This window comes from Salarias fasciatus (assembly GCF_902148845.1).
Source record: "Salarias fasciatus chromosome 7 unlocalized genomic scaffold, fSalaFa1.1 super_scaffold_4, whole genome shotgun sequence".
Classification (NCBI taxonomy): Eukaryota; Metazoa; Chordata; class Actinopteri; order Blenniiformes; family Blenniidae; genus Salarias; species Salarias fasciatus.
The window spans coordinates 20363873-20388493 of NW_021941229.1; the positions used below are offsets into that span (position 1 = coordinate 20363873).

General features: G+C 41.0%; 1 protein-coding gene across 5 annotated transcripts in view; it reads right to left on the minus strand.

Annotated features, from left to right (window-relative positions):
* mast4 (microtubule associated serine/threonine kinase family member 4) overlaps positions 1–24621 on the minus strand; it is a 105562-nt gene that overhangs the window by 55895 nt on the left and 25046 nt on the right. For all 5 annotated transcript variants that reach the window (XM_030084658.1, XM_030084657.1, XM_030084656.1 and 2 more), the window contains exon 3: positions 18067–18200. In XM_030084658.1, coding sequence (XP_029940518.1) covers positions 18067–18200 — 134 coding nt within the window. The remainder of the gene's footprint in view (positions 1–18066; positions 18201–24621) is intronic.

The following is a 24621-nucleotide window of genomic DNA, read 5'->3' on the forward strand; positions in this document are numbered from 1 at the left end:
CAAAGGCATTATAATCAGGTGTATTGGAAGGCAAACATGGAGAGCAATGACCTTCCAGGACCAGGACTGGACAACACTTATGATGGAATCATGAGTAAGAAGTGGGAAAAGACCCAATGAAATACATCCGAACTGAACTCAAATTAGAAACTTCCCTCTTTCCCAGAGCGCCAAGAAGTTAATTTGATCCAAATTCATGGGGAAAGGCATTCGCGGATACCGATATGTTTTTTTTTTTTTTTTTTCACTGAACATGACAGCAATCGTGCATCAACAATAAAAACATGATGCATTCATAGAGATCAGAAAATTTTCAGTAAGAAGTGTTCATGAGAAAATAAGAAACAGAAACAAGTCTGTCTCTTAAAAATCTGCAAATCAATGCCAACATCAAACAGCATGAATGAGCTACTCTCAAGGTAATAATTAGAAACAATAATAATACTTCCCCAATGAAGTTAGATTTCACTGAGTAACAAGAAGAGGGATGTTTATATTTTTCAATCACTGATGAACCCATCAACAGTGTTTATCAATGACCTTATTTTGAGTTCAGTGGAAATACTCAGACCTTCAAAGACTAGTATATGCAGTTGGTAAAAAATTACACTTTTTCTTTAATCAAACTTAGTGCATTGTCAATTCTGATAAAATCACTTGAGAACTGAAAATATGCAGACTAGTCAACAGTTTAAAAAATAGATAAAATTCATGATTTGTCAGTTTTCCGTCAGCTTAAAGCTCGTGTCCGGAGTTTTGAAAGAGAGAGGTTTTTTTAATCCAACGTCTCTTGGCTCCCCCTCCCTCTGCTTTCATGAGCGACCAAGCCACGCCCCTTTAATTGTGCACGAGCATTTATCTGCCGGGTGAAAATGAGAGCCTCCGAGCCCCACAGCATCCTCCATGTTTAGCTGTTTACGGTGGATGTTCAGCAGACAGTGGATATATCCGAGGTAAGCGGGCTGGCTGCTGCGTAGCTAACTCACCTCTGCCTGGGCGAGCGGCCGTGCTCTCTGGCTGCGCACACGTTGACTGACAGTATGACAAAGTGGAAGCTCGAACTCTATTGGCTGAAGCTGACTGGCGCTTTTTCGAATAACACAGGGGTCTATGAGACGAAGGCAGGGCTCATTAATACATTTTTATATTGCTTTATGATAATATTATATTATAGTATCGAACCAGATTGACACATTTAAGCTCTGCTAAAAAATGATACGTACATTGGAAACGAACGGAAACTCCGGACACGAGCTTTAAGGCATTATCCTCCATCCAATTCAGTGTCCCAGTGATGACACACATTTCCTTCAGAGGTTCTTCATTCTCAAGGATACATTTGCCTTTGAATCTGCCCCCCTGCTCACAGCATCAATGAAGTAGTGCTGGAGTTGATCGAGACTCGGAACACAAGCACAAGGACACTCCAGCAGAGGCCGTGTTTACCTCTCCTGGCAAAAAAGACACATTGTCCTCTTCATTCGTCCCTCACTGACAAGAGCGTTTCATTGGCAACAGTTTCTGTCGTACAATTATAATAAGAAAAAAAAAACACTGCATCTCAGTGTTTAATGCTCTCCCGAGACTGCAGTTTCTCTCCACTGTTGTGTTAATATAACCGGAATTTATTGATTAGCTGTAAAAATGCTCAAACGTGTGAAACCTGACGGCCTTTCAGCTCCGGCACCTTCACGTTTCGCTGCATCTCACCAGGTGGATCACCCCACTTCACACAAACAGTTCTGTGGAGGCGCACGAGCCCAGAATGACCACTTTTTCTCAAAAAAAAAATTTACTACTAGGCAGCGCGAGATGGATATCAGAAGGACAGTAAAGCTCGCTATGCAACACTGCAGCCTGTAACAGGCTGCCGCTAATTAAGATGAAGGACACGTGTAGCTGCTATAGGAATCATTAAAATCTATATAAATCCGACAAATTTTAACATAATGAGGCAGCGTGGCAGCTGCACGCCCTGAGAAACAAGTCTACAGAGCTTGAGAGACCCGAGACAGGCTGGGAAAAAAAAAAATGAAAGGAAAGCAGAGAGCTAGGGGCGTCCAAAGTCAAAATCCTTCGGATATTTATCATTAGACACTTTTAATCAAGACATAGTGGATGATTTCTAAGTTAATACACACTTAAAAACACTCAGGACACACAAGTGGGCAATAACCTTTCATTAATTAGAAAATAAAATGTGAGTTCATTTGAAAAATCTCCAATAGCGGAGCTTTACTTTGTAATTTATTGTTTTGTTAAGTCATTAGTTTAAGTGTTGATTTCTTGGATTTGGAGATACATTAGAAGGTTTTCTTTTATTCTTATTCATTGCAAATTTGTCATTTTTTGACACTAATTACACCAAGCTCATCAGTTTAATACATATTTAAACATATCTATGTTGACATGATCACTTTTTCTTTCAATATCCTTATTTACTTTAAATTTCCAGCTATACCTTTTACAGCCCTTTTCTTCCATGCTTTGTGTCATTGTTGCTTTGTTTTGTTACCATGTCAATCATCTATAAAGCCCTTTGAACAAACCTGAATGAAAGCACACAAATCTATTGAGATGTGACAAAGTTAAAGCAGAGAAAGCATATATAAAAACCACAGACTGTGTTTTCACGCAGCTGTGCATAACACGCACTGCAGAAAATACATTTAATAACCAATTTGGTGCAGTATTTTAATTATCACATTCAATAAAGGAAATTTAACTTCACTCTATCTGTCCTTGGCTGCAGACAAACAATATACTGACAGACATTCAAGCTAAGCAGAGCAGAACAACAGGCTCTTTATTTAGAGACCTCATTACTGGCTCTGATACTTGGGAAGCAATAATCCTCCTGCGTACTGTTCAGTAGTTGTGGTTGTTCTCAAAAATCCCCCAAAATAAAATCTGCACAGTGTCATATTCATTAGGCTTTAACGTGAGCGCTCCTATTGTTCTTCAGGTCTGAGGATCAAGAGGATCAAGATGGAAAAAAAAAAAAAAAAAAAGTCATCAAAGGCCCTAAAAACAAGGTAAATAAATGTAGCCAATCACATCACTGCTCATTATTCCGACACAATTTGTTATATAGTCTACTTGGCCTTTCATATCTGCATGAATTTACATGCAAGATGTATTTTACAACCAGCATTCGAACCAGGAACCCCGCACATTTGCCAACGGAGGGTCTACGCCAAGCCCATTTCCTTCATGTGCAAGGAAAAAGTAAAAAAAACAGAAAGACATTCAACAAGTTTTCGTTACAACTTCAAAACTCATCTGGAAAAGTGATCATTTCATATAATGAATGGAACACAGGCACCGACATCCGCAGAGAAGTTGACCTGATTCTAGCGGCCCGGACACCTCGTGTCCTGTAAATAGCCGGGTTCTCACTGTGGGCCGGAGATAAAGCAGGTCCGACGGCGGTGATGTCATCTTTTCCCCTCCGTCTGAGGATGAATGGGAGACTGTGGTGCCGGAGCGGCGGCATTCATTTGCCTGACAAACCGACTTCCGCGTTTCCTTCTTTGAATGTGAAAGTTAGCGCGGCGGCACGGCTGCCTGACCACAGGAGCGACCGTTGTGTTTGGTTTAACTGATGAATGTTGGTGCGCATAAAGAAGTCTTGTGTGTGTGGGGGGGGGAAAAAAAGGGCGACTGGATGGGAGGAGGTGGTGGTGGTGGTGTCCAACAAAAGAAACAGAGATTAGGCGAACTGTGCACAAAATTACTATTTGGAAGCTTTTGACAAAGGCAATTACAAAAAGTGTTATTAGTTTTTCACAGAGGAAGTCATTAAGAGAACATAACATAAAAGTCAGCACTTCTGCCTAATTTTCAGGCAGACTTTTTAATCGCAGAGGAACACATTGACACCAAATGTGTGAACATGAAAGTCAAATGTGACCAGCTGAATAAATAAAACATAACGGGGGGGATTACTTCCAAAACGGTAAAAATTTACCTTCGTCTCAAATAAAAATGACCCTTTTTATTGCCACGCTGCAGTCTAATTACAATGGATCGCAAGGGGGAGTTTGGGATTCAAAACACACACAAGGCAGTTTGCGTTGAATTCAAAAGAGGCTTCCTTTTTAAACTTGTTTATCAATTACGCCGTACGTGGCCCCAACTCGGGTAAGCAAAATTATAAATCAAGTCCAATTTATGCTTCACTCCCGCAGCGACTGCTGAGTTTGGTGGCCGGGTAGGGAGGAAATGATTAATGCCTGAAAGGTCCGGGATTAAAAATGATATGACATGCACTGTAAAATACAAGTAATCTCATATTTCACCACACTCTGCCCCCTTCCTTCATGCTTTCATTTTATACGGTGCAGAGTGATGGCAGCAATAATTTGATTAAGTGCATCATTTGTTAAAGACCGTTGTCCTGAACTCAGCTCATGCTTCAATCATGATTTTTGACAGTGGAGCAAAAGCCCCTCGGTGCACTCAATTATCATAAAAAGTCAATAACGCACAAGAAAAGCCCTTCTCACAACACACAGGGATCAATCTTGCTCTGTGAATACAGAGCTCTGCTTCCCTCCTGCTGGCAGCCGACACAAATGAAACGTGACAGATGAGCTGCTCTTTAAAAAGTAGCAGCTTGGACACGATTGCATCTCAACGCCAACTTTCATTGACAAATATTTTAAAAAAGAATATTAAGAAAAAGATGCGTTTTTAACAGCAGCTTTGCTTGCATAGAACATGCAGCACACGAGCGGATATCAAGTATTAATACAGGAAAGATGTCAAAGTCCGAACTGTGCTTCAGTGGAGGAGCAGCCAATGCACGAGCTCCACAAGCCCCGGCAGAGCACACGGCAAAAAGTCACCGTGCGGACCGCCGCCGCCACCGCTGCACCTCGCGCATCCGCAGATGTGTCCGCTCTCCTACCTGTAGCCCTCGTCGCCTCAGGATGCTGGACTCGTCCATGGCGAGGAGCCCCGACTTATCATGCCTCTCTACCGGCGCATAGCCATGCTGCACTGCCTCTCGCTCCAGCCTCCTGCACTCTCTCTGTATCTCTCTCTCTCACTCTCTCTCTCTCTGTCTCTCTCCCTCCTGCCTTCCTTACCTCCCTCCCTCCAGCTGGATCTGATCTTAGCAGCTGCTAAACACCTCCATCAGAACTTATCTGATTGGAGGGGGGCGGTCAGCTGACACCTCCTCTTGTTCCTCTCCTCTGTAACTTCAGGAGTGATACAGAGAGAGAGAGAGGGAGAGAGGGAGGAGAGAGAGAGAGAGAGAAGACAGGCAGTTCTAATTTGGCGTAGCAACGGGTGGGGGTGAATGGGAGGTGGAGGGGGAGAAAGGGAGGAGGGGGGTGCCGGGGACAAGTGGGAGCCCCAAGACTCATTTCTCTGAGCAGCCACGCTTTTTGGACACCCTAGATGACCATGAAAATGAGAGGATATCCTTCCCAGCATTGTTCTGCTCCAACCTCAACAATGAATCTGGCATCCTGTCTGCGGGCAGGCGGAGTTAAAACACAGCACACTCGTCTTATTTCAGTCCATACCGGGGCTGGAAAACGCACACCTGAAGGTGAAACCAGTGACAGATACATGAGGGCTAAGATTACGGCTGCCATTAAAAGTAATGGGGGGAAAAAAGAGGAAATGACAGACGGGGTGGGTTTGCTGCTTAAGATGTTTCAAAGCACAAGAGAAACTGACAAAAAATGTGAAAAATAGAAACAGAAGGAATCTAAATTCTAAACTCACGCTGACTTTCCTGCACTACTGCACCACAGTTCTGCACTTAATGAATATTTTCCTCACAGATTCATTCGGGTTTAATTGGCTGTTTACTATTTAAAATGTCAGAAAGTGCTGAAAATGTCACACCGTTTCTAAATAAACTCAAGATCAGCCCTAAAATATATCCCCACTGATTGTGAGCAACATCAAATTAAAAAAAATCTATGCATGTGTCATTTCAGTAGAATGAAAAGATGACAATGCAGAAAACTTTAGATTTTTTAAACCATCAGAGGCACTAAGTGGGAGCAGGAGATGCTTTGCAGTGTATTCTGAGTGGCGGAAAGCAAAACAGGAAAACAAGAAACAATGAAACAATGTTTAAACAAAAATGACCCAACTAACTTCACAGACACTGCATCCACATGTGACAAATGCACCCAGTAAGTCTTTTTCTGTGAATCCTTTCAAAAAGTAAAGAAGTAAAATCATGTACCACAGCCTTGAATCGAGTGTCCAGTTAAGGATTAAAACTGTGTAAATTACCACACTCTGAAAAATTCATATCAATGACTCTTCAAAGTTTAACTCTGTAATGATATAGAGAAAATAAATAAATAAAAATCTGTGTTTCAAATTAGAAGCACGCTTCTGGCGGTGTTCTTTTAATACATTGCCCTGATGATAGTTAGATATATTTTTATTCATGCACAAACTGTATTTTGTTCCATCTCGCGGTACCATTTTCATTCGATTCACGTTCATTGTGCATTTATTCAGCTTTAAATTTTAATGACCCGATGTGAACAGTATAATACAACAATAATGCAATCAGTTTTGTGAAAAATTCTGGCAATGCAATGCATATCATATGCATACAGTTTTATATATTATGATACACTGCAACAATGTGACAATGAGAATGGAGATATGACTTATTGTTTAACGGCCTCTCTCAAACATGCAGCAGCACCATAACACAAAACAAATATATTTTTCCTATTTTCCGCTGTCAGATGGAGGTGTTGTAAATCATTCACAGACATTTCTACTAAAGAAGAACTTTAGAATGTAAAAAAAAAGAAACTATATACAGGAGGTAGATACTGACAATGGTGCTCACTGAATTAAATTAATCAATTACAGGAAAATAACTTAAATTTGCCATGCTTAATGTTTGCACTTCAAACAAAAATTCATCTTAGAGCAGTGAGAAACATTCAATTCATATATAATTTCCTGGTAATGCGTCAGCGTGGTGTGGAAAACAGTAACAGTCGGCTGATGACGGATGTGATGCATTAGTTTGAATTTCACTGAAGGAATTCTAGCTGTTGATCACCTCAACACTAAATGTGTAATTATGGATGAAGATGTAAAATAGACACTGGAACTCTAAAAAATACACAACAAATATGAGTTAGTTGTTTAAAAAAATCATCTACCAAAGCCATTTTGAATGAAAAAAGGCCTCTAATTGATTTACATTTTCCCTGCAAAGGAGAATAACAATATAAAACAATACTCTAATAATTGTCCACATTTCATCCACTATTAAATGATTTTTAGTGTGATATCACGAACAAGTACAACAAACTGAAATATTCACAACATCTCAGCAGCTGAAAATGAGCTAATTATAGCTTCAAACATTATTTTTAATCAAGTCACTCATTTTATGTTGCACTTGAATTGCAGAGTGTCTATAAAAACTACTCATTCCTAATATCCGGTGTCAGGCTGCAGGAATTACATGCACTGCTACAACTCCATGGAAATGAGCTCGGCGGCAGCAACTAAGTGACCACAGATCTTCACACTCGCTAACTCCATGTCCCCACACCAGCCTGAATTATTAGCATTTGTAAAATAAGTTGCTTCCATGTGTGCTGCCAATTCTTCCCAGCATTTTTGCATTCTGTTTCAGTCTCTGTTTTCCTTTGCAGCCCCCCCCCCCTCCCCCTCCTCCTCTCTCTTCTTTTTTTTCCACCCTCTCTCACTCATTTCCATTCACTGTGGCACTGCTCTGTGAATATTAAGTGGGCCCCTTCCATTCTCCTCATCTCCAGCCAGGCTCAAATGATTTTCTCTTAGAGACTAAGAGTGGAATGACAGCTAGTGCACGGAGGAGGAGGCGGAGGAGGAGGCGGAGGAGGAGGTGGAGGAGGCGGAGGAGGAGCAGCCAGATTGTCAGACAGGTGACCACTACATCAACTTTTCTCATTTCCGAACCCCGTCACAACAGAGAGGTGGAGGATGGAGGGTGCACTCATTGGAGAGTTACAAAGGGCTTCAGGTCTGCTCTCGGGTAATCAGGCTTGTTTTTGAATAAACCCCCTTTAAAACCTCAGAGGGCACGGATTACAGTAGTCAACTTTTTCCACAGTGAACAACGCTCTCCAGATTACTGCAGGGAATTAAAGAATCCCTGTTATGTTCAACCGACTAGTCTCGAGTCACTGCTCAGTCTGCCGCCGCTTAAAGGAGCAATTACGGAAATTTCACATTGGGCGAACAATGAAGATGAAGCGCTGCAGAAGCACCAGGGAGGAGTCGTTTGTCTTATTCAGTGTTTAAAGTCTCCTTTTCATTGCTTGTAATTTAAAAGCACTGAAACAACAAACGCCAACGTTCAAAGACTGAGTCAATTAATTAAAAGAGGCACAATCAATCTGAATCGATCACAGCATTCAAATGACTGAAAGACATTTGATGAAGCGATTTGAAAATTGAGCATGTAAGGATTGATTTCTGCACAAGATGATTTCCTGATTCTCAAATATTGTTCTAGATTGTGGAATAAACCTGTGCTGGACTGGTGATCTACCTGGGCTGTTTCCTTTTTTTTTTTTAAATCACCAAAGTTCATCAAGCTTATTCCGAATTGACTGAGACAACTACACTGGCGACTCCAGACTGTTCCTACCAGAGAACTGGGGTGCCATTACGTTTCTAGTGGATATTCCAGCATTCACCCATTTTTCAAAAGGTGTCTGTTACACAGCGCCACGTTGTTTCACAAAGCTGCACAGGATTTCATTCCTACCAAAACAAATCGTTTGGTGGTAATTGGCTGCAAAGTATTTCAAAGGGATTGATTACGGACCAAAACGTTTGAGGTGTTCTTATTTTAACTGCCTCAATACTGCAGCTCTATGATGAAGCAAAACACAAATGAAACCCATTTTCCTGTCGTTTGTAGTTTTGTTGTGAAAAAGATAAACACTGCACAGATTGTTTTTTTTTTATAAATGTGACAAAGTGAAGCTGCTTTGAGGTCGGCTTTTGGGGCAACGATGAGAGCAGATAGTATGAGCATGCAGCCGTGAGGCAGCCCTACAGAAAAGCCTCCGGGAAAAGTCCGGGGGTCGTCTGTGACTCATTTCCTGCTGGCAGGTGGGCAGCCGAGGCCCCTTCCACTGCCTTTGGTGCAAAAAGGAAAGGGGGGGAGAAGAAAAAAAAAAAAAAAAAAAAAAAAAGGGAGAGCAGGTCCTGAAAGCATGCAGAGAGCGCTGATTGAGTGACCCACAGCTTCTGCTCTGCCTGAGCTTATCAGACCCAGAGGTGACCTGCAGATGTAAGGCGGGCACAGGGGGGACACGGAGGAAATAAAGAGGCAATTCCCTTCCGTGTAAAGCAGTGCAAGAATCCATCTGTCCACAGCAAAAAGGAGTGCGAATACCCCGCCATGATAAAACCCCAAAGAGTCGACCTCTCAATGGAAGGGGGACTCTCTTAAACCTTGACAACCAGCACAAAGATAGCAACTGAAAACAGCCAATAGCTGAAATGCATCACTCTCAATTCATCTCTGGCTTTGCAATTTGGAATAAATTGAAGTGGCCATGTAAATATATGCATTCATAAAGATGAAAATGATGTAACCTGGAGCCCACTCGGGTGAAATCCGATAGGCTCTCCTCTCAATTCATTTTCTTTACTTGGGAAGATACCACAAAGTCACACTCTGAATAACACCGTCAAATTTGAATTTCACGACGGAGAAAATTGTATCTCAAACAGAGCAGATGACAGGGCTTGAACGTCTCAACTGCTGCTACGTTTATCTGGAGTGACAGTTTCATTTACATCACACACACACACACACACACACACCAACAGATGTTTACAGTAACACACCACATGGTCTATAATGCTGGGATGTGTGAAGTTGGGGTATTTCTAAAGATATTCTGTGCAACATAAGGCAGGTGGAAACAAAGAGACATGAAAGCACTTCACGAATGTGGCATAAAACTCTTTATAGTGCAAACTGCAGTTTTCCTTCTTTTCCTCCACGTTGAAAAATACAAATGTCCTACAGTCTCTACAGTCCAACAGCATTCCGAGAGAGGTTATTTATTTGTCTGGAGCGCGAGTTTATCTTTAATTTCTTTTGTGCGTCGTCTGTGTGCACTCCCACATCTGTCTTTGAGACAAGTAATTCAAGTTTTAAACCTTGACGGCGTCTGTTGAACACATTTCTCAGACAGTCCGAAGACACTGAGAGGGTTGATTGAACGGTGAAACTCAACGGCGAAGATTGACTGCGAGTCATCAACCGTCACAGTTCCATAATATTGTGCCCAACTGACAATGCAATGTATTTTTTTTCTTTAATATATTCTCTAATGTGGAGAAAATCATGATTTTTTTTTTTTTTTACTTTGCATTATAAATAAAGACCGAGGTCCGAACCTGAAGGATCCTGGGAGAAGGCTGAAAGGAACAATGATAGTATATATACAAGTATTAAACTATTCATTTGTCCCAGTTTCATGTCATTAACCTTTATGTATTTCCCCGTGTCCTCTGAGCTCTCTCCTCTCTGTATCTCAGACCGTGGAGTTGGAAACGTGAGATCTGCTTCCCTCAACAAGTCTGCTGCGTGTTGACAATGTCGACTGTCTAGTTGTTTTTCTCTCTCTTACTTATCCTCAAGCCCTAATTGATTCGAACAAAAAGCCAACAGCTCTGAGTCTGATTTTGTTGACAGCTCTTCACAGCATTTTTTTTTTTTTTTTTTTTAACTGTCTCAGCATATTCTCATTCCTACAAGTTCATTCTGTTTCCTTGACTGGGCTGGCGAGTCTGACTAAGTACAAGGGAGCTCAGGTATTGAGTGTGTCACCCAACATTTCATATGTTAGTGGCCTAAAGTTTTCATATTGGTGGGCTAACCCATCAGGATCTGACAGATATTATTACAGACCCTGACATTTTGAGGTTTTGGTAACGTTATTTTCTTCCTGGGAATTTAAGAAATAGAATAGAAGCATCCTAAAGGAAGCTACAATGTTTGGATCAGCGGGGTCAAAACTTCTTCTCTATGTTAAACACTTAATAATTCCACTGAATCATCTCTGAAGTTTGAAAAGGTAATCATGGAAAATATAAACAATGTTCAAATTTGTGCAAACAGGCTAAAATTACAAGAGTGTAATATATGCATGTACTTGATGAAAAACTCCATGCTCCACTCCTTTTTAAAGGTTTAACCATTCAATGTATGTCGTTCACGCAAGTCAGAGATCACGCTGAGGAAAAAACAAGTAGATGCTGCACACCCATCCTGAACCTTAAATAATACAGCCATGCAGACACTAGAAAAATAAGACAGAAACCACAGGCAAACTGATCAATAAGGAGCTTCTGGGCAATATATTTTTCACTTTCTTGTTTTTGTAGGTTGCCATTGCAGTTTGATCATTTTCAGTGGTTTTTATGAAGGTAAGCCACAAAAAAAAAAAGTGAGAGACATTCTTTAGTGTCGACTGAAAAGAAATGGACTTTGGCGTTTGTGGAGAAGTTGATAGTTTATGACACCATTGTACCTCGTGTTTGTCCACATAAACTGCAGGCCCTTCCTTTGTGGCAACAAGCTACTCCAGCAACAATGATATCAGCAAAGGACATCTCTGACTGCCAATTACGGGGAAAAATGAGAGTCCACAAAGGCACAACATCAGGATTATGACGGTCTTATCTCCATATCACACCAGAAGTGAAGTATTGATTTTCTGCCAAAGAGCATCACAATCAAGAGAGATGTGCCATGCTCGTCCGAGAGCCTCTGCACACCCAGGGGCATGATGGAGAAGCATGGGGGGGAGAAGAAAAATATCAGACAAAAACCAATAAAAAGAAGTCCAGGGAGGCAAACAGGGGCTAAGACATGGCTGAGAGAAGCAGAGGGTTAAAACCGGTGCTGAGGATGCAGACACAAAGGAGAAGGAGACGAACCGTCTGTATTTTAGGACATTACGTGTGAAACGAAAGTTGATTCCATATTAACAATCTGTCAGCGTACGGCAGACCTGCTTCGGAGGAAATTGGAATTAATAATGACATTATTTATCCAACACCTTTCATACATAATTTGCCGCTCAACGGGCTTCGCAAAGAAGAGGTAAGATGAGATTCTGATCGGTTTGTTTCATGCAACAGCCAAAACACACCTTTGATTGATTAAGAGAGGTGAAACAACAGATTTTAAGCCTCCTTTAGATTTTCTGCTGTCACACTAACAATGATGGACTGAGGCGTTATATTGGCAATACATATCCAATTACAGGCGTGGTGGTCCAATGTGTCAAGAGCAGAGTTAGAAAGTGAACTTTAATCTTTTGAAAAAATACAATTTTTGGGAACTCATATGAAGAAAAACAGAAATCAAAACTAAGAATCACAGGATTGTCTGACATACGGACTGAGGGGTACACTGCAAGAGTAAAAATAACAAAGAAATCAAATAATATTTTCTGAAACAAAAAGAACAGTCTGTTCCCAGTTCCTTCACTGGAGTTTGCTTTGTTTCAGAAAGATTAATAAACATAACAAGACACTGTTACCCAGAGTGAAACATCAGTGATGCAGCACTGATGGCAGCATTAGCATCAAAACCACACTGTGAGGGTGAATTTCTGAAAACATGTCTGCTGAAGGCTGCAGAAGTTGTAGGTCTGCATATTTGTCTGAGTTGTGTCATTTATTGAATTTTTGGATGCAGCATCAAGATAAAATGCTGTAAAAGATGAATGGAGAGATAGATTAAACAAAAGTTTACTTGAACAGAAATGAACAAAAGCATGACACAGAAGGATATTAAGGCCAATAACAGCTCGAAGAAACACTTTATACACCAGTTTTAACAACCAAAACCCTCTAACTTTGTTAGCAAAATTGGGAAGTAACATAATGGAATTATATTTGGTTCCCTCATAAGAAACAAACTCTTAAATTAAGTTGTAAGTTTTCATTAAACTCTGTTTCACAGACACTTTGCAAGTCAGACAGAAAGTCATAGAGCTGTAAAAAACTCCACGACAGTTCTGTCCATGTGAAACTGAAGGAGGAGTAACCACATACACTGTCTCATTACAATAAATCTCTTCAGGCATGAATGTATCTGCCAAATCTGTCCGTGGATAGAATTGACAACAGTGACATGCTGTGACACAGTCTGCAGGCTGGCACAAGTCCATTCATTCATCGTCACCAGGGCCAAAAACTGGGGAGCTTTCCAGTCATGGAAGCATCATTACCACAAAATGCCATTGTGCCAAAGAATTCTTTGCTAATTTTAATACCCGATCCACGATTTTGTCCACATTGATAGCGTAAAACCCAAACATTTCTAACTGAGGAAAACAACTGCAAAGAACTGCAAAGCAAAGAAAAAGCAGCATTTTTTAATTTAGTGGCCACAAGCCGAGAGGCGCTCCTCTCCCCAAGGTCAGCCGACTCTCCGTCGCTTCCTTCAGCTCATTCAGCAGGCGGAAGATGAACCCCCGAGGTGTCAGAGCGCTTCACTCCCTGAGATGCCATTAAGATGTAGCCACACATCGGCCATTTAGCCTGTGTCTACAACATGACAGCGCGTGAGCAGCGGTCACGGGCTTTTCATTTTCCCGCCGTGTTAACCGCACTGTCGCCGCAGACGTGCAAGCAGAGGTTCAGCGTGGACAAGCCAAAGTTTCTGACCAGGTTTTGTAAACACACAAGACTGTGGGGTGATAAAAGCCACTTTAAAAATAAAACTCAATTTCTATTTTAATTCATGACTAAACTCAGACTTTATAAGACAAACTTCAACTTCTGTAACCTGTCAACCCCCATCTTATAAATGACTTTTTGTCATTTGTCATTCAAGTATGCAATTTATTTAAATAAAGCAAGATTCCAGAGATCAATAACCTCACTTTTTGCATGTCGTGTAAAATCAAAAACTTCAGAACTTGAAGAACGTCATTAAATAAAGTTTGAAAACTGATGAGAAGCACATCTTTCACAGCTTAGAGCTTGAAAAAAAAAAATCTCAAAACTGACTTCATGAGTGACTGGGAAAGTTCTGACTTCAAAGTGGGATAAAATACATCCCACAACGATTCCAAACAATTTTTGACTACTTCCTACTCCCTTTTGGACATGTATAACAAGAAGACGTCACGTATTTGGTTGTTATTTTCCTTTGTGTATTTTTAATTATTTTTCTTTTTTTAATTATTATTCATTGTTTCACTGTGTGGACATGTTCGAAAAAAGCTCAAATCAAATCAAATCAAATCAAAGCAACTGGCAACCTCGTTCTTAGAAAGTGGAAAATTCAGGAGAGCTCTGAGGAGCAAGTTTAAATTACACTCCACGGGATACGAGCATCTGCATGAGAAACAGTCAATGTTGTGCTTTTTAATAAAATATATGATTGCAGTTCAAGGGTAAAATCCAGAATAACCGCAACCCAAGTGCTGCCAACGTATGAATAAGGTTTAATAACGCTGCACCTGCTGCCTGAGGATACTGCACCGCCGTGCACATGGCGGGCGGCCTCTCAGGAAAACTCGACCCACATCATGTCCGTCCTTTAGCAGCAGGTCAAACTCTGACCATCGACCTGGGAGGAAACATTGGATTACAGGCTCCTGGGACGATGTGACCTTACAGAGCCGCCCCCCCCCCCCTCCACTCTGAGGAGAGTCCCATCAACCCATCTTTAATTGAATTTGGTCTTGGCATGACTCGACTGTAGTTTTTGTCAGATGACACATTTGATCGATGCAACTTCATATCAGAGCCAAAAAGTAGATTAAAACAGATTTTTGGATTAAGCTATTCCACTTTTTAAAAAAAAATCTTTTTGTCATTAACATCGTACATCAAAGATTTCGAATGCAGTGACGTATTGATACACACACAAAAGTCTCATCGCCATGAACAGCATCCCTGTGGCGGCAAGAAATAAACACAAATCTTAGCAAAAGTGGAGCTGTTTATCCTGCAGCATTTAAACCCAAGAAAGAGCTCGGAGCATTTTTCCAACATTATTTGACAGAGTGCGGGTGAAACGGCTGTGATTCATGTGTGTCACGACCACATCGCAGAGGGCAGGCAGGGCCAAGGCTGCAAAGAAACAGCAGATTATGAAAGAAGTAACGATTCCAGATGACTTTTCAAAACTCCTTCTCCACCACAGTTTGTTGTGGATGAGTATTGCACATCTCTTCCCTAAAATCAATGTCAACAGAAAGATTCCTCTCCTTTTTTCCAGTTGGATAAATTGCGTGTGGCCAGAGACTCTTAAATGGCCCACCTCTGCCCTGCTCCCGGTATCTGATCTCTCCCCGCAGACTGTGTGCGATGGTGGTCCGATAACCGTCTGCAAAGACCCGCAGGGAATTGCCATGTAAATTCTGGCAAGTCAATGATGTTAAAAAGATTCTCTCAGGTCATCCAGCTGTAAAACTGAAATTGAATCAACACATGAGCTGGAGGACTTATCCACCGGAGGACAATTAAGTTACAGGAAATCCTGTATTCATTCACACTGCAGGACACAATAACCAAAGGGATTAATTTGTGCCTCTACAAGCACACAGACGCATGTGTTTAAACTACAAATGCTGAAAAGGCACTAGCGCCCCCAAGTGTGTGGAATTAGTTGAGGTATTATGCACTTAATTCTAAAACAAAAGCAAGTTGCTTTAAGAAGAGGAGGAGGAAGAAGAAGGGACTGCATTCTGTAAGCTTAAAGCTACAATTAAAAGCACAGGCTGACTGTGTTTTTTGTGGAAACAAGGTCATCCTGTTGTCATGGACCATGTGAAAAGAGCTGGACCGGCTCTAGTTCGGGTTGCGGAGCCTCTTTCTGACTCTGCCCACTCAGACTGACCCAGAGCCAAAAAGCCAAACCCTTCTTTTCAGAGCGACTCCGTGCGCACACAAATACATGTGTGGGTGCTTTCAGAGTGACGCCTCAAATGCTTCTTCCTCTTTTTTTCTTTTTTTTTATTGCATTAACCTTTCCTCGAGCAGATCCCGAGCGCACACACACATGGGGAATGAGTCATAGCTCAACAGCATTGGATTAGCCTCTGCTTGTGATTGCATCTCACTCCTGAGACAATAAGATCACGATAGAACAAATCACAGAATCTATCAGTGTCATCTGAGAGAACCGACGCTGAAGGTCATCTCTGTCCGCATGGCGTCATTTGATTCAAGGCAACTTTATTTATTCAGCGCTATGCAAACACGACTTGTTACTAGTCTAGAAGAGCGTTGAGAAACGCTGGAAACTATTTTCTCCAAAAGATGGTCAGCTGGAATTAATCTCCAAATTGTTAAAACAAATAACACTTGTAGTTTTAGCTCACAGCGGCACAAAACTGGAAGCGACCGTCGTCCCTCTCCGGCCAGGAATAGTTTCAGACTTATCCAGATATTTTCAGCTACACAGATACAGGATAAGGGCTGGTGATTTGGATGTGGATTCCTGTTGTTCCCACTCTTAAAATGCTCAGCTTTCAGGAGTTGAAAAACCCCGAGGATGGTTATTATTTGGTTGAATGTTTTTCATGTTATATTGGGAAGAAAACAAAAACTATCAAAAGGTGTTGGGCTCTATAGGCAATAACAATCTAGCTAAATGTTTTTAATTCATATTATCTGGTATGAGTCTTGCTATATACTGTGGAAATCTTGTGAGTGTTTATTTTATGCTTTCGACCAGCGGAGCCAAACACATTTCAGTTCAGGGGGAACATGCAGTATAATTTTAGTCTGAAGTGCTCCAGACAGCTAAAATAATGCCGCAATGACCTTTAAATTTAAGCTTTACAGTTTTTCTTTGTTGTGGCGCTCAGATGAAAATGTCTACAGGTTCCCAAAACTAAACAATCAATGTTTCTCAGTGATTGTGTTAACTACTGTTAGGAAATTTGTTTCCTCAATCACACAGTCCTGTTTCATGGAGTTATGCAATAATCTCAAAGGGTTTCTCTACCGCTCATAAATTCTCCTTAATAAATGTGATTTCTCCTGGCTTGTCATGTAATTTATCCATGGAAATAAACATCTCAAAGCAAGGCAATTAAGTGTTTAGCCAACCGGCAGCAGCAACAGATAAGACCCTCCAGCATCCAGGTCGTTCATTAGAGCGGAGTCTCAGACCGCAGAGAACAGATGAGTGTGTTACATCTTGGTTGAACATTTATCAACACAGGCAACAATGTTCGGCGCCTGAAAATGCCTCAGTATAGGAGAATGTAAACGAACATGTTTAATTGTTGGCTTTCGGTAACATTTAATGTGTTACATCAGAGAACCTGACCAGAAGTGGTTGTCTGGAAAATTAACTCCACTTCGCATTGTTCGGCATAATGATTGATGATTATTTGAGACATTATTTACCACAAGAATTTTCTGAAATGAATTTCACAGACTGAGATCACAGTTCATGGTTTGGAGTCAAAGTTGGGATTTATTCTATCATTTCAATAAATTTATACTTTTGTCTTAACTTTAACCTTTTAGTTTAAAAGTAAGTTTATTATTTTCCAATTTGTGATGGACAGGAGACTAGTTGAACACGTATCCGACCCTTCACCGCCTCCATGATGAACCAAACTGATTTAGTGGGCGGGTGCGTGGATGGTGAAACGTAAGCAGAGCCAAACACCTAAAGGTGATCCGTACAGCTCAACCCTGATCTGTTACACCGCGGCCGTTTAAAAATACACTGTACAGTTTGAGAAGCGACTGGTCAACATGAATGTCTATTAAAAGACATTTCTGGCGCGACATTCAAATGACAGAATATATGAGTCACTACGATCTTCAACGCTGACCATCTATTTCAGGGGACACGGTGGAAACACCCTCTTATGCAATATGCCTCACTGCCACGGACTCCATTGAATGCTATTCATTCGGACACAGCAGCAATAAGCAAGTTCTCGTTCCAGAAGAGTTTCCTGTATCTAAAATAAGTCACTACAAAGAGACAGAGACTTTGATGAGACTCTGATCCAAAGGTTACGTGAAGGGGACGATCCGATCCCAGTGACTCACCAGGCTGGAGGTGAGGGAGGGGTCCGACTTCCCGAGGTTGAGGGATCGCATGCGGACCAGGTTGGAGGTCTCAGAGGACTGATGGCCTGCTGAGTGTGTCGGCTGGATGGTGCTCGGCAGCAGGAGGTACTTTCCTGCACGACAACAGGAAGAGATCAGTTCAAAGGCAATGCGCACACAAATTCATTTATTTTTCCCCTCCTGAAATGATAAAAGCTGAGATTTGGATTCTTGATTCCTCAAATTTTTTTTGAACATGTTCTTGAGAAACTTCAGCTAAATTCTCATTTTAAAAAAATAAAACTTGATGTGAAAAGATACACAACTGAAGGTTTTTCTTTATTTCCTGTCCTACTGAACATGACATGACCGCTCAGATCTATCTAATGGCCCGGAGGAGGAAACTCCACCTTCAGGCTGAACACTAAAGGACAAAAACACTTAAAAACAGGTCGAATCAAACCGGCTCATTTATCAAAAGTGACTATCATAACGAGGAACACTTCTTCCACAGTAAAAAGTTACATGGCAGATGTTTATCATAAGTATATTGTATTGATTTATTTATCGTCTTATTGACTTGGTGTGCAGCGCTTCAGCTGCGTGTGGCAGTTTTAAAGTGCCTCATAAATAAAGATAAATTAGAAAGCTTTATATTCAAATTGATTTTTTTTTTAGATATGTACATTAATGAATGATTCATGCCATTTATACAGTATATTTATTCATTTACAATGGGTCTTACTGAAGTTAAGTATCAGTCTAATCTATATCTTGTATTATTTTGCTACTTTGTTGCTCTGATGCTGTAAATTTTCCACTGATGGACTAATAAAGGAACATCTGGTCTTACCTTACAGCAAATACATCAGTCAAGAGAGTTTAAATGCTAACAGTCAACCAATCAGGACTTTCCCCATGTGTAGCTCAGTACCTCTATTTATGGTAAACACAAGGGGTGTAAACAAACTCCACTGCTGCACGGTTGTAAACAAGCTTCGACTGTAAATCTAAGCGACTCTAAATGTCACAATAATCGCGGGCTGATCCTCCACCAGCACACGGAAAAGAGAGACGACAGCACAGGTCAAAGGGCACGCCGGCAGCATAAGAAAGTCCTGGCTGTCGGCTCTTGTTAGGCGTGTTAAGCTGAAAGCTCTTGACCTTGTGCTCTGCGGCAGGATGTCAAAGGGTTAAACTGGGCCAGAGGGGGTGGAAAGCCCATTAAGAGATCACTGATAACCGCAACATTACGAAACCGCAGCGGCAACTCAATCCGGAAAGAGTGATCGGCTGTGTGAACCTGCGAGGTTTACTAACAAGCGACGTTTCCAGGGAAAGCTTTGCTTACAAACTGAAAAATAACACACTTATCACCTGCATCTGGCAGCTAGATGGCACTGAATGCAGCGGCTACCATTTGTCTTTCTTATCACTAGTGCTGAGCGCACCAACGGCATAACAACCAAGACAACAACATATCTGCCTCAGCATCTCAGCTGCAACGCTGTATCTCTGAAAAATTCAAACACCATTTGTAAACATGCTGTCATCTTTTGTCCGTGTGTGTATTTCTACTTCTTGTGAGAGTGAACTGGTTTTCATAAGGCAGGAAGGACAAATGAGGCGGATGCAGCCGTGCTTGTTTGGCGTTAACTGGGCTTCGGATGTGATAATCTTTGATGAACTGAAGAGAGCGGATGAAGAAAACGGCAATATGAGATTTCAGAGGGATAAGAGTTGAGCCTGAATCAACATCCAAACGGTGGGGCCAGAGCGGAGTTTGCATGTTCTCCCAGTTTTGTGCAGGCATGGTGATTTACGAGACATGCTTGTTGCTTTCGTTAATGACTCTTTTCGAAATTGGTGAGCAACCTGTCTGGGATGCACGCTACTCTTCATCCTGTTGGTAAAGGCTCTGGCTGTCCGTGTCCAGACTGAGCAGGTAAAGAAGACAGATGGAAATGAGAAAACTTTGAATTTCAACATGTAAGAGCTTATAATCAAGCACAGATTCTGGTCCTCATGTCACTGCTATCTGCTTTTTTTAACACCTGTTTTTAATATAATTAACACCAGAATTATTAATTTTATTCATGAATCTTTCATTCACACTCCTCTGCAGATATTAAAAAAATCCATTGCATAAAAAAAGCACAAATATTAAAGACAGATCTTTTTCCCTCCTTGCAAAGACGACCTCCTTGTAATCAATCACACAATCTGCACACTCCTGCCTGCTGTGTTATCCTCGCGGTCGCACCATGACCACCGCAGCTTAAACTCGGAGAACCGAAGGGAGACCAAACAGGATGAGGAGGGAAGACTGGAGTCCTTCCTTCCTTACCGGCAAATGTTTTCCTCACTAGAGAGCCCATCACATCCCGGCATGGAGGAAGCGTCTCGTCACTCGCTAGTCAACACTTCCACAAGGTGAGGGGCTATCAGGAGGTTCAGGGAGAGTCTGCTGGATGGTTTCATTTGTACTCAGAGAAGGTATCACGCAAGGCCAGCTTGTAACCTTGAACAGATGTTGTCCCGTTTCAACCACACCTCTGTTATGTGAATGATGAAAACTACACACGCGCACACAGTTATTCAGGTCAAGCTTTGGGAACTGTGACGTTACAGAAGACGCTGTAAGAATGAGTAAAAAGGATTTTGGCACTGTTCTCTGCCTTAAAATAAACAGTTTTTAGTTGTGGGGGTTTGGTGTGGAAAAATAAGCCGTGGTGTTTGTTTGCTGATGCTCTCTGGGCTAAAATATGTGCACAAACGTACCGTGCACTAAGCCGTTTTACTGTAATGTTGCTGTGACGAATGAGCTGAACTTTCAGCACAGCGTGAGTCGCTCCAATGACCGATTCACTCGTTAAGCGAAGCGAAAGTCACACCAGTAAGTTGGAGGGAGATGCTCTTTCATCAGATTGTCGTGGTTTATCTCAGCTGTTCTGCTGGTGCTTCTTTGATTATCAGTTATCAGGTGTTTTTTTCCCCCCCTTTCTCTTTATCACTAACATGCAGAGTGATCTTTAAAGAGGAAGCTATTTTTTAAACCAATCAAATATTTTTGGGAGCGACCACATTTGTCTGTCTATAAAAGAAATGCTATTAATTTTTTTTTTTTTTTTTTTTAAATACCAGATGCTACAGGAAAAGTAGAAAATCTCTTAAATAGAGGCAAAGACACCTCATCCAAATCTAAACGGCATGATCAAGTCAATCCAAGTTGACTTCATTTCGGATAATGTGTGTTTATCCATCTTGTTTTTATGAAGACCAATTAAAAAAGGGTAACGCATTCATTCAATGTTCAACCGGAGGAAAACACAATCTTTCATTGACTGTGAAAAGGTCAAATACTTTAATCAGGGAGGTGAAGCTCCCGAACACAACCAACAAATAGAAAAGCTTTTTAAAGCCATATAACACAACATTAGTCTGAGGGAGTAAATGAAGCCTGGTGGCACATCGGTAACTGGAGTAAAGATACGGACCGGACACACACACACCTATCTGTCCACCCTCGGGCTGAACTTCAGGTTTAACTACGCATAAGATACTTTTCTTTTTGCTATTTGGTGGGAACCTGAAGAAAAACTCATTTACAGAAGTCACAATGCAGAAAATGAAGTGGAAACACACAGTCCTGGCAGCTCCTTTATATTCTGCAGGTGTAGTGGGAAGGATTTGCAACCTACCCACCAACTTCAATCACTAATTCTCACACACCGAATTTTTCAATTCCAAGGGGGAAGCTCTCTGCTGACTTTACACATTCCTCATCCCTGGAACATGTAGTGTTTTAATATGAGAGCGTGCCCAAAACCCAGCACAGTAAAACAACGAAACAACAAACTCAGAAGCTTTTTCTCAACTGTGTTCATTGAAATGTCTAAGATTGCATTTTAACTTTTTTTTTTTCCAAAGTTTATCCTTCAAACAAATCTCTAGTTGTGCACACTAATATTAATATAAAACATGACATTTCAAGGAGGATCATCTGAGGGATCTGTTGACCAGGAATATACCTTCAATGCATACATTTATTGATCCAGTTATTATAAATCTGACATTATTTAGGAAGATTTTTTAAAATTGTGTTTAAGTTCAAAACTCGTGTTATCTTGAAAATATTACGCTCTTATCGTGCCACAAGGAGGAGAGGAACAAGACCAGAGCCATCACAGCCACCAGCTCGCGGTGCTATTGGAAAGTTTTGTGATGTGGTGAACCAGGACCTTCAAATGTCGCATTAGCCCAAGTTGACAAAGTGATAACAGTGGGAGATCTTATAATTAAAACTACTAACTTCACAGTAATTACCCCAGCTTCACTTTAAAATATATGTATTTGATATGTTTGGTCTTTTTTTTTTTTTTTTGCTGGCAAGGCAGCTTTAATCACTGTGAAGGGGAGGAGGATTTTATCCACCCATGATAAGAAATATTGCAGCGAGACCGTACATCCTCCTCTGACCCAGAGCTTTCTGCTCCACTGGGGTGAACCGGCGTTAAACTAAAACCCACTGAACTGGGATTTCCCCATTTGGTTTGACTGTTGGTGTATATATTTCTTTCCATATTGTGTATATGTGTGTATATGTGACCGGCTTCTGCTCGTGTGCAGCCATGTGAAAACTGGAGAAGAAAGATGGAAATGGACTGCTTTAATTTCTGAGTTAAGCACACATTCTGCATTGATCCTCAAATATCGACAATATGTCTGAAAGCTTATCTTTGCAAGTGAGGATGAAAGCAGCAGAAGGTCTGAGTTGGTTATTACAGGGTGTTCTTTTGTTGTTATCGTCTAGAAAGTGACAAGAGAAAGAACAAAAACCAAAAGCTGGTGCATAAACCTACACAGCATTAATCAAACTCATGAATAAACTTGACCTCATATTTTTTTTTCAAATATTCTTTTGATTTTTTTTTTTTATTAATGTAACAAAAGTGAGAAGCTCTCATTACCTATTTTATTACCTGTACTATATTTTGCTGCTCTTATGTTATGTTCCCTGATTTCATTTACAGATTTTGTTTTTGTTTCAGTCTTCCTAAAACTCCCACCGTGCAAATTTCTACCTCACTGATTTTTGGATGAGAGTCTCAACTAAACTCTCATGTGACGTTTTTGTACTTAAGTCCTGATCTTAAGTCCCATCCTGTTGTCTTTCTCACCTCCTTGAAACCATTGAGCGGTACAAACTCAAAACAGCATGAAAAAGATCAAGTGCAGGTCGCAGTGAGGAACTCAGACTATGTTCAAATCCACTGGACGGTTTCCAGTTTAGGGGATGCTCAGGTGGCGTTTAATGTTAGAGGATGACGACTTCTCCCGTCAGACAGATCTTTACTGTTTACCACAACACACACACACACGAAGGGAAACGTCACTGTTTACCACAACACACACACCAAGGGAAACGTCAGACTTCAAACCCTCTCCTTGAGAGACCATCTTCAATTCAGAAATGTAGGCAACACTGAAAACTGCTCACAGCGGGATCCTGTGGATTATCCTGATTATATTCAGTAACCAAGGCACCTTCTGGAAACGCCGATTCAAGTCATGTTTAAATGCTCTCAACTCCACTAATGGAATTCCACTCTCAACTTCTGAACTGAGAAGTCCTTGAGCTCTCGAAGGCAGTGGCACATAAAGAAATAAATACTGGGAGGGCTGGTAATCACTGAAGGCAACATGAATTTTTTATTTGGATTAAATGACACTTTATTCAGAAGCCCTTTTATTTCCATTATGAAACAGCCTAAAGCGTTAAAAAAAATGATAGATAGTGGGTGTACTGTGAGCATTAATGCCATGAAAGATTAGCATAAATGCTTTCTCTCGCTCTCCGGTCAAACGCTGGGAGAACGTTTTCGAGCAGTGAGAAGAAGTGAGAATAATACGTGAAGGTGAGAGAGCTTCAGGGGGAGGGGAGAGGGATGATTAATTGATTTGATGAAAGACGTATGGGCTGCATTCCTGGATATTGCTTTCTTAATGTCTGGTTACATAAAATCAGATTAGAAACTGTAAAATTGAAAGGGAAAATTAGACTGAACAGAAATATGAGAGGAGAAGCGTGGCTTGAGGATGACAATAAAACCTCTCGGTAAAGAAACTCAGCAGCGTTGAGTCATTTACCGTGAGAGAACATTAGGAATAACTGGTTACAGTCAGCAAATATTGAATGTAATTAAATTATAAACAGTTAGCGTCACAACAGTTTTAGTTAACATATTCATTATGAAAACTGTTGTTTTATCTTCACAGTTGCTTTAATGCTCAACTAGTGAATCATTGCTTCAACTGTTACTAATCACTAAACTCCTATTTACTGAGGGAGGAGAGCCTCATTAATCCTGAACCCAGGCAGTGCCTCCTGACGGCCACATCAAACAAGTCGGACTGTGGTCGATATCAGCCTGTATTTGCAGAACTTCTGTTGGACCAGCAGCGTTCAATAAATGTCAGCTTACCTTCAAATAAGCCGTCGGCCGCTATCAGCATGTTGGTAGTTTCTTCTGTTAATTTGTGGCTTATTCTCAT